This window comes from Somniosus microcephalus, chromosome 7 (genome assembly GCF_052327205.1).
Source record: "Somniosus microcephalus isolate GS21.2 chromosome 7, FLI_Smic_1.0, whole genome shotgun sequence".
NCBI lineage: Eukaryota > Metazoa > Chordata > Chondrichthyes > Squaliformes > Somniosidae > Somniosus > Somniosus microcephalus.
In genome coordinates, this window is record NC_140993.1 from 190,487,486 (window position 1) to 190,503,819 (window position 16,334).

At 46.2% G+C, this 16,334-nt stretch overlaps 1 protein-coding gene across 1 annotated transcript in view; it reads right to left on the reverse strand.

Moving 5' to 3' along the window:
• The window catches only part of csmd3b (CUB and Sushi multiple domains 3b), a 1,929,854-nt gene that overhangs the window by 240,497 nt on the left and 1,673,023 nt on the right, over positions 1-16,334 (reverse strand). The window contains exons 36-39 of the mRNA XM_085993978.1: positions 14,243-14,361; positions 5,795-5,864; positions 1,623-1,739; positions 1,136-1,345 (exon numbers count right to left, since the gene is read on the reverse strand). Of these exons, the coding sequence (XP_085850104.1) occupies positions 1,136-1,345; positions 1,623-1,739; positions 5,795-5,864; positions 14,243-14,361 (516 nt within the window). The remainder of the gene's footprint in view (positions 1-1,135; positions 1,346-1,622; positions 1,740-5,794; positions 5,865-14,242; positions 14,362-16,334) is intronic.

The window sequence follows — 16,334 nt, forward strand, 5'->3', positions numbered from 1 at the left end:
ATTAAAATTCAGCCCAATGTCATTTTTGTTCTATATTTCATTGATATAAAATACAAAAAGGAAAATAAAGACTCACTATTGATAACCTAATCAGAGCAACCCAATTGAAAGGGTTAATGAGCCAGATAGGGTGATGATGGCAGACTGCTTCAGTGGATGTGTTATTTTAACTTTGTGTGTTAATTCATCTCCCTCACACTGACTCAGTAAAGTTCTCTGTCTATATCATTTTAATCATGCATGCATCAGACCAAGCACATTAAATTTAATTTAGGTTTCTTAGTTTTGATTTTAAAACTCTTTTAAACTGTCCTCAACTATTTTGTTACTATCTAAAATAATTCTAAAAGAAAAACCTTCAGCTATAATTTATGTAATTTAATTCACACTGTGGAGGTGTATAAAGGTACAAGGGAACAATCTTCAGAAATATTGCACCAGTGCAAGCTGTATTGTATGTTTATGTATAAGGGAAGAATTTCACCTATTTTTCACTTTGCCCACTGTGTTTGCTGTATATTCCAGGATAACCACGATGAACGTTTGCTGTTTTGTGCTGTTCAAAATAGCTGCAAACAAACTGGCACCTTTGCACAAATTAATTTAAAACAGCTACCTGATCCCTTCCAGCCATTCATGGAAGCATTTGAAAAAGTATAAGCCACCTTAACGGGCATAAGCTCAAGAAATTGAGATAGGAGGGATGTTTACATAATTCCCACGCCATTACCATTACAGTTGTATGCTTCTTCCGACACCAGATGGAAGATCTCCAACACCCACCCCCCTGCCTGCTCCCCCCCCCCCATCCCACAACTTTGGAAAACCTCTGGAAGGGCACACAAAGTGGCATCACCAGTCTATGCCCTTTGTTTCCTCTACTCCTGTCAAAGAAATAAGCATACTCTTGACACAAAGCAGAAGAAAATTGGTCCAATTGGCAATTTCCTGCTCCCAAATGTAGCCCTGGCGGCAGATCATATCAACCATATTTGCGCAAAGTGCTTTATGTGAATAATAAAAGAACGTTTGTGTGCGTCTCCTTGGGAATGCAGTGTCAAGCATCTGAAAGTGTACGAGTGCCATTTGTCAAACTTTCAATAACATCTAATCACTTCCATTTTTCGACACTTACCTTGATAGATGCTGCGGAAGCCTTGCTTGTTTTGGGAATAATCACTGTGAAAGTACAGGGTGGTTTCATGGGTTGTACTGAACAGAGGTGCTGGCACCTGAGGACCACTAAATCTACCAATTACTGTCCCAGTTGCTACAGACCCACTCCGCACTTCCATGTAATCGTGGATTGTCTCCGTGGAAAAATTGACAAATTGCAAGTGCACACCTAAGGATTACGAATGACATAAAAGGAAAATTAAATGAATTAGATTCTTAAAGGTACATGAAACAAAAATACATAACCAATGTCATCCTGAATGAAGGATTGCATCCTCATATATTAAGGTGTGCAGAACAGACAGTACGTGGATTCATTTATTGAACATCATAAAGTAGGACAACTAATTACTACTGTTACTACAGATGGGCGTCATCTCGCTCCAGACAATAGACAGCTGCAGTTGTTGTACAAGATGCAAACTATTCCATTTCTTTAGACATACCAAAGCCAATAGGTAGCGTTATCGTCCAAGTGCAATCTAAGCTGCTGGGATAGTTTCCAGGAAATCCGGGGCTAAGAACGACCCCACTGAAGTCAGTTAGAGAACCACCACATTGGGCTGTAAGAGTACATAAAGGAACATTAACAGAGGCAAAATGAGAACTGCAAACCAATAAAAATACAGGTTTAAAACAATTACAAAACTACCTACCATATTTTCTTAGCAAGGAAGTTACGCTTATTTACAAGAAATTCTCCACAGAAATTTCCTTTACTATATATCCCAACATCAGTTTAAGGCCATATTAGGGGGTGGGGAGGAAGATTTCTGGTCTCTTCCAGAAAGGCAGCCAGGTACGGCAGCAGGCATACATGGAATATTGGGCCACACTAAGGAGAAATCAGATAGCGATTGATCCCAGATGGACTGACTGCCATTAATGTATGGCACCACCAGTGAGGGGGTAACAATCCTGTACCTGGGAAACTGTGGCATTCTCAGCCACAGCTACCTGTATCTCCTCCCACAGAGTGCACTAAAAATCTGGCTTTTACACTGGATGGGCACTCACAATGCGCCACTACTGGTATGGGTGCTCACCCCAAATAAGCTTGTCCCCTGGATTTGGGATGGGATCAAAGTGGAGTTCTGCCCCACTGGAATGCAACACCGGAATTCCTACCCTATAGATTTTAGCTTAAATGATTTGTTTTATCTGATTTTTTTAAAAAGGCAACAGGCTTTCTTTTATGTTTTTTTAAAAAACGGAGAAAGAAACAAAACTGTTGTCATAACATCCTCAAACATGTACTTACTAATGCAAGTATCCAATTTTTCTTGTGAATCCTCAGCAATACTACTCAGATCACCATCACAGTTATAAGAATATGTCCAGCGCAAGTCTGAGACTTCAGTTTCTCACAGTAATAATGCATTTGATTGAGGATTGTATTTTCCTCTGTTCAAAAGCAAGGAGGAATGTCTCTTTCCTTGAAATTTATGATCTGCTTACTAAACTGTGGGAACGCATTATTTTAAAATCTGATTCCTGGAACAAAAATAGCAACCAACCAATCACAATGCACTTATAATAATTATCCTTTTTATGATTCTCAAACAGCTTATGAGCCACTTAACCTGGACCTCAGACAGCTCACTATTTATGAACAACCTATCATAGATATGGTGTGGAGATGCTGGAGTTGGACTGGGGTGGACAAATGTAAGAAGTCACACAACACCAGGTTATAGTCCAACAGCTTTATTTGAAATCACAAGCTTTCGGAGCGCTGCTCCTTCGTCAGGTGAAGTGGAAATCATTTGAAATCACAAGCTCCGAAAGCTTGTGATTTCAAATAAAGCTGTTGGACTATAACCTGGTGTTGTGTGACTTCTTACATTTATCATAGATATGTTCTGGAGAAAGAGCTTGAGAGCAGTCTGGGTCATTTTGGAGCCTATGGTAATTCTGAATGTGAATCTCAGTATGTATTTTAATTAAGTTAAACATATCACCAATTCAAGCCCTATTCCATATTTTATTACCAAACCGCGACAATTTCACAGATACAGTGACAGAAATGACCAACTAAAGCCAGTTAATGCGTTCACAGCAAGGCACCTTGGCCTAGAAATTCAGTGGGCTGCGCCACCCATTAGCGCCTTAAGAGGGCGCTAAGTGGGTTGGAAGCCACTGGCCACGCCTCCCATTAAATTCAGCGGGACGCTAATGGCGGCGCTAGCCATTAGCGCTGCGCTGCTGACGTCATCGGTGTGTGCAGCGCCCCGCTAACGCCCCGATCGTGATATTTAGATGCGCCTCCTGTTTTAACGCCGGGCGCTATTTGCGACTGGTTCAGGGGGGCCTACCTGTGGCGGTACAGGCGCTAATTAAAGGAGAGGTGCGGGGCGGCCATTTTTTTTGCTGGCCGCCTGCCAGCACCTCGCTGCGCTGCCGTCCCCGGCCTCCTGAGCCCCCATCCCTGCGGAGTGCCGACTGCGTTCCAAGAGCCCGGCACTTCTCCTCGGTGCCGGGCTCTTTTGCCGGCACTCGCGATCCTCGATTGCGCTGCACAAGGCCCCTCCCCTTTAAGAAGGGGAGGAAGGCCTGCAGTGCCGCAGCGCGTTGTGCAGCGATATTCAGCTGCAGCGCCCCAAGAGGGATGCGGGGCGCCTCCAGTAGCGCCACGCTTCCCTCTGGGGCGCGCAAACTGAATTTCCGGCGGGCGGCCGCAACTGCTTCCGGGGCGCTACTTTTAGCGCCCTGGCGAGGCTGGCGCCCCAAACGGGGCTATAGTGAATTTCTAGGCCCTTATCTCCAAAAAAATAGTTGTAACCAATATTGAAGAAAAGAAACATAAATAGGAGACAAAAGTCAGGCAATTCTCAGACATGTCCTTTCGAGGAAAATGGAAGGTTTTTAGAAGCTGTATTTTATCAGTTTAGTTATTATATATAACTTCTTTGGGGAATAAACATTAACTAAACACATCCATAACTGGGTGTTTAAGAAACAGAGCAGCTCATTTTACATTTCCTGCCTCAAGGTGGTGTGCCACCAACAATGGGAGAAAATAACATCTGATTGACTTCAGTCCTACTTTCTAAACAATCTGATTTGTTGATACTGACAATCTCCAATGTTAGTGACAAAAAAAATTCTCGTTAAATGTTGACAAGCTGCCACCTGGGTTGAAAAGTTTTAAAAGGGTTGTCTTTAAAAGCTGATGTTTGGAGTGTATGTAGTACAGCAATATGTCCGCATGCTCTGATTGTATTCTAGTGTACAGCAGTGCATGTAATTACAAAGCAGTACTCAGATGGATAACTGTGCTTGTTTACTCCTAAATATAGCATCTGCTTTTTTCACAAAGCAATAAGGCCTAGTCACACTGTAAGCAAACCCAAGGAGTGCCACTTATTAGAGCAGCAACGATCACCCAAGTTAAATGGGGTTAGATGTAAAAGGGTGGGAGGAGGCTCATGTGGAGCATAACACAGGTATGGACTGTTGGGCCGAATGGCCTGTTTCCGTGCAGTTAATACTTTGTAAACCAGCACAAATATACACATACATATGCTGCAATAGAAATCACTAGTGCATTTGATGAGGAAGGATAGATGGCTCACTGAGCACTGGTGACCTGTTAGAGACCACTTGATTTTCATTTCCATTGAAATTAAGTACATGTACTGTTGTACTTAGGGATACATTATGTGGGCGGGGACAGGAAGGTCAGGAAACAGGGGTACATTATGTGGGCGGGGACAGGAAGGTCAGGAAACAGGGGTACATTGTGTGGGCGGGGACAGGAAGGTCAGGAAACAGGGGTACATTGTGTGGGCGGGGACAGGAAGGTCAGGAAACAGGGGTACATTATGTGGGCGGGGACAGGAAGGTCAGGAATCGGGTACATTATGTGGGCGGGGACAGGAAGGTCAGGAATCGGGTACATTATGTGGGCGGGGACAGGAAGGTCAGGAATCGGGTACATTATGTGGGCAGGGACAGGAAGGTCAGGAATCGGGTACATTGTGTGGGCGTGGACAGGAAGGTCAGGAATCGGGTACATTATGTGGGCGTGGACAGGAAGGTCAGGAATCGGGTACATTATGTGGGCAGGGACAGGAAGGTCAGGAAACAGGGGTACATTATGTGGGCAGGGACAGGAAGGTCAGGAATCGGGTACATTATGTGGGCAGGGACAGGAAGGTCAGGAATCGGGTACATTATGTGGGCGTGGACAGGAAGGTCAGGAATCGGGTACATTATGTGGGCGGGGTCAGGAAGGTCAGGAATCGGGTACATTATGTGGGTGGGGACAGGAAGGTCAGGAATCGGGTACATTATGTGGGTGGGGACAGGAAGGTCAGGAATCGGGTACATTATGTGGGCGTGGACAGGAAGGTCAGGAATCGGGTACATTATGTGGGCGGGGTCAGGAAGGTCAGGAATCGGGTACATTATGTGGGCGGGGTCAGGAAGGTCAGGAATTGGGTACATTATGTGGGTGGGGACAGGAAGGTCAGGAAACAGGGGTACATTATGTGGGCGGGGTCAGGAAGGCCAGGAAACAGGGGTACATTATGTGGGCGGGGTCAGGAAGGCCAGGAAACAGGAATACATTAAATTTAATCTAATTTACAGAATAACAAATTGCAAACATACATACCTATACACATGGGAATAGGATAATTCCATCTCCGTACTGGTCCTGGCATACACGTTATATGGGAATGCCCCTAAAGAAAGCAACATATTTTATTCAAAGATCTGTCAGTTATAAAAAAAAATCAAGTAAGTGGCATGAACCTGCAAGAAGATGCAAGTACAGTATGGTTTAAGAAAAACTGTTTACAGAGATCATCATACAAGAATTAATCCAACAACAGACTCTTTTTTTTATTACAGGAGTGCCTTGCTGTGAATAAGATCAGCAGACATTGCAGTGGAATTCAACCTTGGTGTAAATTTCTTTCAAACAAATGATTTTGGCAGATTCAAATGATGGGAATTATAGTGTTTTATCACATGTACTGTAAACATGAGACAAGGTCAAATGCCTGGCAGCCAAGCAGCAACGTCAGGCAAAATGAGGGCTGCAAACCAATAAAAATACTGGAGGGTTACATCATACAGGGTGAGAAAGTTTGGAGGTGTCAGCTTCCACCTTGTGTGGCGTCCTATCACAGGGCATCCACACTCTGTGGTCTTCCATGAAGAGTGTGGCACCCTCCATTGATGCTGCAGCCTGGCATTTACATCAGGCATCTTGTCACCAGCTTTTGCAACATTTTTGGAAGCTCAAACTGCAGCCAATCCGATTCTGGGCTCCAGCATCTGCTCTACCTTGGAGGGACTGGTGGGCCACATGGATAGGGGCTTTCAAGGTGTCACTGGCATCCTCATGTCTGTTCTTCCGCAGATCAAGGGGAGTGATGAGGCGCAGCCTCATGGGAGTGGCAATGGCACATGTTGCCCTCTCTCATGATGTCAGCACGTCTGCTCCCTCACCGGTTCTCCCTCACCACCTCCTCAACCAATACCTGCCACAGTGCCAGAAAGCTAGCTGAGCCAGACTGCCTCGGCAGCAGCTGAGATGCTGAAGTCTATAGTTGGGCCCTCTCAGGGCCAAGCTCCCATAGGTCGCCAACCACGAGCATCTCAAGGGTTTTGACCCAGTGATGATGGTATCGAGCTTCTTAAGTGTTGTTGGAGCTGCACTCATCCAGGCAAGTGGAGAGTATTCCATCACACTCCTGATTTCTGCCTTGTAGGTGGTGGAAAGTGTAGTGTATGTACCCGTCTACCTTTAAGAGAACTATTGTATGTAACCGTCCACCTTTAAGAGAACTACTTTAGGTGTTGCACTACTTTGTTGGCTTCTGTAAACTGTAATACCGACGGTGACCACACCGGTATATAAGTGCTGTGTCAGGATTTATTGGGCAGATTCGCCCTGACCTTCGAATAGTAAAGTCCTGTTTTAAGTTACTCTGGTAGTCTGTGTATTAATTAACTAAACAACCCACAGACTTTACAGTGGCGACGAGTCCGATCGTACCCTGCGGCAACAATACTTCCAAAGCAGTTAACGAGCGTCGAGAAGAGGCAACCGCCCTCGTCATTCTGCTGGGAGAAAACTCGAGTCTGCAGAGCTGGAAAGGAGGAAGAATTCAGAGACAAAGACTTCCATCAGCAACAGGCACTGACTGTCCCTTCTGCCACGGTGAGGAGTGAGCCGATCAGCACGAGAAGCAAGTCGGCCACGGTGACTGTGAGTAAGGGAAAAGTAAAAAGAATAACCGGAGGATAAAGGCGGTGCACTCGACCACGGTCGAGGGGGAAAGGAGCCGGACAGAAGTCGGGCCCAGAGGCGCTGAGACTGGGGCAGCGTGGAGCAAGGAAGCCGCGGTACAGACAGGCTGGGGACGCAACGGCGTCGTGAGACAGCTAGACCGCGGCCGGCGAAAAAGGCCGGGCAGCGACCGAAGCCACGAAGCGCTGCGACCGGGAGTGTAGGCGCGGGAAGATATAAAAACTCAGCCGCAGCCGGGGAGGGAAGCACCGGACTGCGAGAGGGCTGGGAGGCGCGATTGGGAGCCGAGCGAGCGGGAGAGGCAGAGCCGACCAAGGGAGACTGAGCAAGAGCCAGTCCAGCGGCTGAAACTGTTCGCCATCAACAGGGTGTACCCAGCGCCGGTAGAGCCGAGCGAGCGGGAGAGAGACAGAGCCCGAGCAAGGGGAACTGAGCGAGAGCCAGCCCAGCGGCTGAAACTGTTCGCCGTCAACGGGGTGTACCCAGCGCCGGTTGCCCTGCCGAGAAAAGGGAAAGCACTGAAGCCGACGTGCAGGCTGTGAACCTGAAAGCCAGCGGCCGTCGCCCGTGGGGAAAGTGTACCCCTCCCGCCAGGGGAAGAAACGTGGGAAGCCGCCATTAGGCGGAGAAGAAGACAGAAGCGGGGAACCGCCATTGAAGTGGGCGGGGAGAGAAGATAAGCGCGGGAAACCGCCATTTTCGCAGGAACCGCCATCTTGAAGAAAAAAAAAGAAAATTTAAAGAAATAATCGTGGTGTTATCAGGAAGAGAGGAAGATGCCTAAGCGTGGTAACATCAACGATTTTAATTCCGAGGTAGAAGACTGGGCCACGTATGTGGAATGCATTGAGATCTATGGTGAGGCCAATAAAATAGAAGAAGATGACAAAGCTATAACCTTGCTAAACTCGATGGGCGCGAAGACATACGGGCTCTTGAATCATCTACTAGCACCAGCTAAACCGGCGGATCAGACTTTCGATGATATTGTTGCTGTCCTGAAGGATCATTTTAACCCCGCACCACTGATGTTAGTGGAACGATCCAAATTTTACACGAGAACGCAACGGAAAGAGGAAAGCAACGCGGAGTACATGATTGAACTGCGTAGGCTAGCGAAACACTGTCAGTTTAGGGAAAATCTGGCAGAGGCACTCAGAGACAAATTCGTGTGCGGAATGTCGAAGGAAGAAACACAAAAACGACTGCTCGAAGAGAACGATCTTACACTTGATAAGGCTGTCCTTATTGCTGCATCGAACGAAGCCGCAGCGAAAGGAACGGCGGAAATGCAGCGGCACTCAGTGTGCAGCAAATTACTTCGGGTACAACGAAATGCTATCGTTGTGGGAAGACAACACACAACCAGAACCAATGCTGGTTTAAAAACCAGGAATGTAGGAAATGTGGCAAGCTCGGTCACATAGCTAAGGTATGCCAGTCAGGAAAGAAGACCAACAATAATGAGTCACCACAAAAGAGGTACAGAAAGGTACATGAGGTGACTAGGAAGAGTCCGGAAGAACAGAATTCGGACTCACACTCCAACTGCAAGGAACTGGATAGTCTGAGAATTCACAATGTGAGTAATGAAGCTGACCGACAAGCTATCTGGATCACACTACAGATTGCAAAAGTCCAAGTGAAAATGGAAGTGGACACCGGATCGGCGTTGACGGTCATGAATAAGCATGATTATAAAAAGTTATTCAAGCATATTCCCCTACGGGGTACGGAACTAGTATTGCAGACATACACGGGGCACAAAGTATACCCCATCGGAAAGATAGAAGTCAAGGTGAGATACAAGGACAAAGATCACCAAAGGATGGACCTGTATGTGTTGCCTGAGGGAGGTCCACCACTTCTGGGACGGGAGTGGATCAGGAAAATAAAGATAGACTGGCATTCACTAAACACCATGGCGGTAGATTCCGGAAAGGAAGATGTCAAACCTGAACGGTTGTCCAGAATATTGGACGAAGCTAAAGAGGTATTCCAGCAAGGACTGGGAACACTGCGAGGAATTAAAGCAAAGCTTAAGATTGCAGAACATGCAAGCCCAAAATTTTTCAAAGCCAGATCGGTACCTTACGCGATACGACCTGCTGTGGAGGCAGAACTGGAAGAACTTGAACGATCAGGGGTACTGTCAAAAGTGGACTGGAGTGAGTGGGCCACGCCCATTGTTCCCGTCATGAAGTCTTCACCAAGTAACAAGCCAGGGGGACCGGGGAAGGTCCGCATCTGCGGAGACTTCAAGATCACAGTGAATCCGGTGCTTCACATGGTACAATACCCGCTTCCGCGGATTGAAGATATCTTTGCTTCGTTGGCTGGAGGGAAACACTTCACCAAGATAGACCTGGCACAGGCATACTTACAAATGGAAGTCGAGGAAGAGTCGCGTCAGTACCTCACCATCAACACACACAGAGGCTTGTATCATCATAATAGACTGGTTTTTGGGGTAGCTTCGGCTCCAGCAATTTGGCAGAGGGCCATGGAGCAGGTATTACAAGGAATTCCAAGCACGCAGTGTTACTTAGACAATATCCTGATTACGGGAGAAGACGAGGAAGAACACCTCACAAATTTGAAACTGGTGCTCACTAGGTTGAAGGAATATGGCCTTCGAGTTAATCGCAAGAAATGTGAGTTCTTCCAAAAACGGATCTCGTACTGCGGTCATGTCATTGACCGAGAGGGGCTGCACAAGTCACCTGACAAGATAGAAGCTGTCGTGAAGGCCCCCGCTCCGGAAAACGTATCACAGTTAAGATCATTCTTGGGGTTGATTAATTATTATCACAAGTTTCTGCCGAATCTATCCACGGTGCTGCATCCGCTGAATGCTCTGTTGCGGAAAGAAGTACCATGGAAGTGGAGTGAGGAATGTAAAAAGGCCTTTCGCAGAAGCAAGGCGTTGATTACCTCTGAAGAAGTGTTGGCTCATTTCAACCCAACGTTACCTCTTCGTCTAGCTTGTGATGCTTCCCCCTATGGAATTGGAGCAGTACTTGCACACAAGTTACCAAATGGCTCGGAAAGGCCAGTGGCATTCGCGTCCTGATCATTGACCTCCGCGGAGCGAAATTATGCTCAAATAGATAGGGAGGCCCTCAGCCTTGTGTGGGGCGTAAAGAAATTCAATCATTACCTGCAGGGCAAGAAGTTCACATTACTGACATACCACCAGCCGTTGGTGTCCATATTCAACCCTAACAAGGCCGTTTCCACCATGACAGCGCAAAGGTTACAGAGGTGGTCCGTGTTACTTGGGGCACACCAATATGACATCGAATACAAAAGGTCCAAACAGCATGGAAATGCTGATGGGTTATCGTGCTTGCCATTGCCGATAGTAGAAGAAGCGACTACAGTGGACCCGGTAGAGATGTTCCACTCATCCATAGTGGAATGTCTACCAGTAACAAATTCGATGATCGAAAACGAAACAAGAAATGACCCGACTCTCTCACGAGTCTATGATTTAACGGTGGAGGGATGGCCAGCACAGGGCGAACCAACGCTGCCAGCATTTTCGCAGAGAAAAGAACAGCTGTCAGTGTGTCGAGGAACCCTGATGTGTGGATCTAGAGTGGTGATTCCACCCAAACTTCAACAGAAGGTGTTAAAGGAGCTGCACGAGGGACATCTGGGTGGAGTGAAAATGAAGAACCTAGCAAGAGCGTTTGTGTGGTGGCCAGGCATTGATGGGGACATCGAAGAAATCACTAAGAGCTGTCTAGGATGCCAGAAGGTCCAAAACGCGCCACCACAGGCTCCTCTGCATCCATGGGAGTGGCCCTCATCTCCTTGGCAAAGGCTACACATCGACTTTGCTGGTCCATTTATGGACTCAATGTTTCTAATAGCGGTGGATGCACACTCCAAGTGGCCGGAAGTAATAAAGATGTCCACCACCACCACGGAAAAAACCATCACAGTGTTAAGGACCATGTTTGCTAGGAATGGGCTGCCGGAACAGATCTGTTCTGATAATGGACCGCAATTTGTGTCCGAAGAATTCAAGAAATTCTTAAAGAGCAATGGGGTTAAGCACTACACGTCAGCCCCATACCATCCCGCCTCCAATGGATTGGCTGAAAGGTTTGTCCAGACCTTCAAGAAGGCCATAAAGGCCATGGGTAATGAAGCCATTAACTTACAACATAAGGTGGATAGCTTCTTGTTGGCGTACAGGAATGCAACACATGCGGTCACAAATGAAACTCCCGCCATGATGTTTTTTAATAGACAACTAAGATGCCGGCTGGATTTGCTTAAGCCAAACGTCAGAAGGGACGTAGAGAACCGGCAATTCCAGGGCATGAATGAAAGGCCAACTAGATCTTTTCAGATAGGTCAACAAGTTTTGGCCCGGGACTACCGTACCGAGAAATGGCAGCCTGGAACTATTGGAAAAAGGCTAGGGCCGTTGATGTATACGGTGGACATTGGGGACAGTATAATAAGGCGCCATGTTGACCAGATCATAGGGTCAGCCACAAATGGCCAACCTACTCCACCACCTTACACGGTTAATGTTGAGACAGAGATACCCCGAACACCTACCTCCGATCTGGTAATACTGGAATCAGATGAACCTGACACTGTCCTTCAAGCCGAATCGACCTTGCCAGAAGCACCTACTACCCCGCCGGGAGTTACGACACCACCGAGGCGTTATCCGGACAGAGTCCGGAAACCTCCAGAGAGACTGAATCTGTGAACTGTCTTGCATAAAGTTGTATATATGTTATAATGTATGTTTAATGGGGAATCAGTATGTTGTAAGCTAAAAAGGGAGGATTGTAGTGTATGTACCCGTCTACCTTTAAGAGAACTATTGTATGTAACCGTCCACCTTTAAGAGAACTACTTTAGGTGTTGCACTACTTTGTTAGCTTCTGTATACTGTAATACCGACGGTGACCACACCGGTATATAAGTGCTGTGTCAGGATTTATTGGGCAGATTCGCCCTGACCTTCGAATAGTAAAGTCCTGTTTTAAGTTACTCTGGTAGTCTGTGTATTAATTAACTAAACAACCCGTAGACTTTACAGAAAGGCTTTGGGGAGTCAGGAGGCGAGTCACTCGCTGCAAAAATACCCTGCCTCTGACCTGCTGTTGTAGTCACAGTAATTATGTGGCTGGTCCAGTTGAGTTTCTGCTCAATGATGAACACCAGGATGTTGATGGTGGAGGGATTCAACAATGGTAATGCCATTGAATGTCAAGGGGAGGTGGTTAGACTCTCTCTTGTTGGAGATGGTCATTGCGTGGCACTTCTGTGGCGCCAATGTTACTTGCCACTTGTCAGCCCAAGCCTGAATGTTGTCCAGGTCTTGCTGCATGCAGACACAGACTGCTTCATTATCTGAGGAATTGAGAATGGAACTGAACACTGTGCAATCATCAACGAATTTCCCCACATCTGACCTTATGATGGAAGGAAGGTCATTGATGAAGCAGCTGAAGATGGTTGGGCCTAGGACACTGCCCTGAGGAACTTCTGCGGCAATGTCCTAGGGCTGAGATGAGGCCTCCAACAACCACAGCCAAATTCATTTGTGATATGTTTGACTCCAGCCAGTGGAGAGTTTCATGATTCCCATTGACTTCAATTTTACTAGGGCTCCTTAGTGACATTCTCGTTCAAATGCTGCTCTTTAGTCCAGGTTTGGACCAAGGCTGTAATGAGGTCTGGAGCCATGTGGTCCTGGTGAAACCCAAACTGAGCATCAATAAGCAGGTTATTGGTGAGTAAGTGCCGCTTTGCCAATGATTGAGAGTAGGCTGATGGGGTGGTAATTGGTCGGACTGGATTGTAATGACATTCAATGGCATTACCATCGTCGAATCTCCCACCATCACGTCCTGGGAATCACTATTGGACAGAAACTTAACTAGACTAGCCACATAAATACTGTAGCTACAAGAGCAGGTCAGAGGCTGGGTATTCAGCAGCGAGTGACTCACCACCTGACTCCACAAAGCCTTTCCACCACCACTACAAGGCACAAGTTAGGATTGTGAGGGAATACTCTCCAGTTGCCTGGATAAGTGCAGCTCCAACAACACTCCTCCAGGACAAAGCAGCCCATTTAATTGGCACCCCATCCACCAAATTAAACATTCACTCCCTCCACACCCAGTGCAACATGGCTGCAGTGTGTACCATCTACAAGATGATTTGTAGCAACTCGCCAAGGCTTCTTTGTCAACACCTCCCAAACCCATGACCTCTACCACTTAGAAGGACAAGGGCAGCTGGTGCATGGGAATGCCACTACCTCCAAGTCACGCACCAGCCTGACTTGGAAATATATTACTATTCCTTCATCGTCACTCGGTCAAAATCCTGGAGCTCCCTACCTAACAGCACTGTGGGAGTACCTTCACCACACGGACTGCAGTGAATCAAGAAGGTGGCTCACCACCACCTTCTCGAGCATTTAGCGATATGCAATAAATGCTGGCCTTGCCAGCGACACCCACATCCCATGAATGAATAAATTAAAAAATAAAAATGTTAAAAGAGGTCCTAATGACATGTCAGGAACCTGATTTTCAGGTATTCATAAGGTGCCCGCCTAAAAAATCTGTGCAGTTAATATAGCGGTGGATAGGAATCAAGTGCGACTGAGGCGGTAAATGTTCCCCTTTTAGACTCTAAAACATTACCTGAACACATACATATAAATGATCTGTGTCAGCACTAAATGGAATGGTAGACTCTGTGAAGCTTCGTAAAAGGAGTAATGACTTGTTCATTATGACTTCAACTGCTTACCTGCAGAGAGTACCCCCGATCACACTGAAATGATATTACGTCACCAACCAAGTATCTGTCTCCATTTTTGATTCCATTGCTAGGAGTAAGTGGTTCTGGGCAGGAATCCAATCCTATAGCTGCAAAACCATACTTCATATTAGCTACTGATACTTAAAATGACATGTTCTGTTCAAAGATCCATGAATATTGACCACAATTATTTTGTGAAACAAGTCGTTAACTACCTTTTCTTTGACCTGTGAGATAGTTCTCCTTGTTTCATTTTACAACTCAGCTTATTAAATAATGGGAAGACACCAGAATGGGATTTCTTTACTAGTTAAAATGAGTAATATCCTGATGTTTACTTGTGTTAGACAGATTTTGTCACAGTGTTGGCACACTGGGATATGGGTTGACATGATCATTCTCCATGTGACAAGTTTTTAAGTCTGATTTTAACCCAGCCCACCCAGTGCGAACAGGGCTGGAGGGCAGTTAAAATGGTGGTTGGGGGGGTTTGTGCTGTGTTCCCGACGCGTTCCAACCCGATGCCATTTTTGCTTACCAGAAAACTTGTTCTGGAGGGCAGCCCACCCCAGGCAGGTGGGGGCCTATTTTAGATTCAGAAGGACCGGTGGTATCATTGGCACCACAACATGATTTTAAGAACATAACATAAGAAATAGGAGTAGGCCATTTGGCCCTTCAAACCTGCTCCGCCATTCAATAAGGTCATGGCTGATCTTTTACCTCTTCTCCACTTTCCTGCACTAACCCCATATCCCTTGATTCCTTTAAAATTCAAAAATCTATCAATCTCTGTCTTGAATATACTCAATGATGACTGAGTCTCCGCAACCCTCCGGGGTAGAGAATTCCAAAGATTCACCACTCTCTGAGTGAAGAAATTTCTCCTCATCTCAGTCCTAAATGGCCGACCCTTTATTCTGAGACTGCGACCCCTGGTTCTAGACTCCCAAGCCAGGGGAAACATCCTCCCTACATCTACCCTGTCAAGTTGTGATATCCGAGTGGTAAGGTCCGAAACTGAGAGAAGCGAGATATTAGGAACAAAACCCAACTGTTTATTTACACGGTGTAGCAGAGAGACATAGCTCTTACCAGCTGGAAGCCAGGCACATTTCTTACTGCACGAGCACAAGATGGATGGAGCAACCTCTGAGTCATACCCATAATGCAATGCCACATTACCGTATAAACTGGTGTACCAGGACATTGAATACATGACCCATTACCTTAAATACTGGTGAATGTGAACCCTTAATATTTGGCTCCATCTGGTGGATAACTTAAACATTACATCCCAGATTACTATACAAGTCCTGTAAGAATTTTGTATGTTTCAATGAGATCACCTCTCATTCTTTTAAACTCTAGAGAATATAGGCCCAGTCTACTCAATCTCTCCTCATAGGACAATCCTCCCATCCCAGGAACCAGTCTGGTGAACCTTCGTTGCACTCTCTCTATGGCAAGTATATCCTTCCTTCGGTAAGGAGGCCAAAGCTGTACACAATACTCCAGGTGTGGTCTCACCAGGGCCCTGTCTAATTGCAGTAAGACGTCTTTACTCTTTAACTCAAATCCTCTTGTAATAAAGGCCAACATACCATTTGCTTTCCTAATTGCTTGCTGTACCTGCATGTTAACCTCCTGTGATTCGTGTGCAAGGACACCCAGGTCCCTCTGAACACCAACATTTCAAATCTCTCACCATTTAAAAAAATACACTGCCTTTCTATTTTTCCTACCAAAGTGGATAACTTCACATTTCTCCACATTATATTCCATTTTCGATATTTTGCCCACTCACTTAGCCTGTCTATATCCCCTTGAAGCCTCCTTCCAACCTCCTCACAACTTACATTCTCACCCAGCTTTGTATCCTCAGCAAATTTGGATATATTACATTTGGTCCCCTCAGCCAAATCATTGATGTAGATTGTGAATAGCTGAGGCCCAAGCACTGATCCTTGCGGTACCCCACTAGCTTCAGCCTGCCAATCAGAAAATGACCCGTTTATTCCTACTCTGTTTTCTGTCCATTAACCAATCCTCAATCCGTGCTAGTATATTACCCCCAATC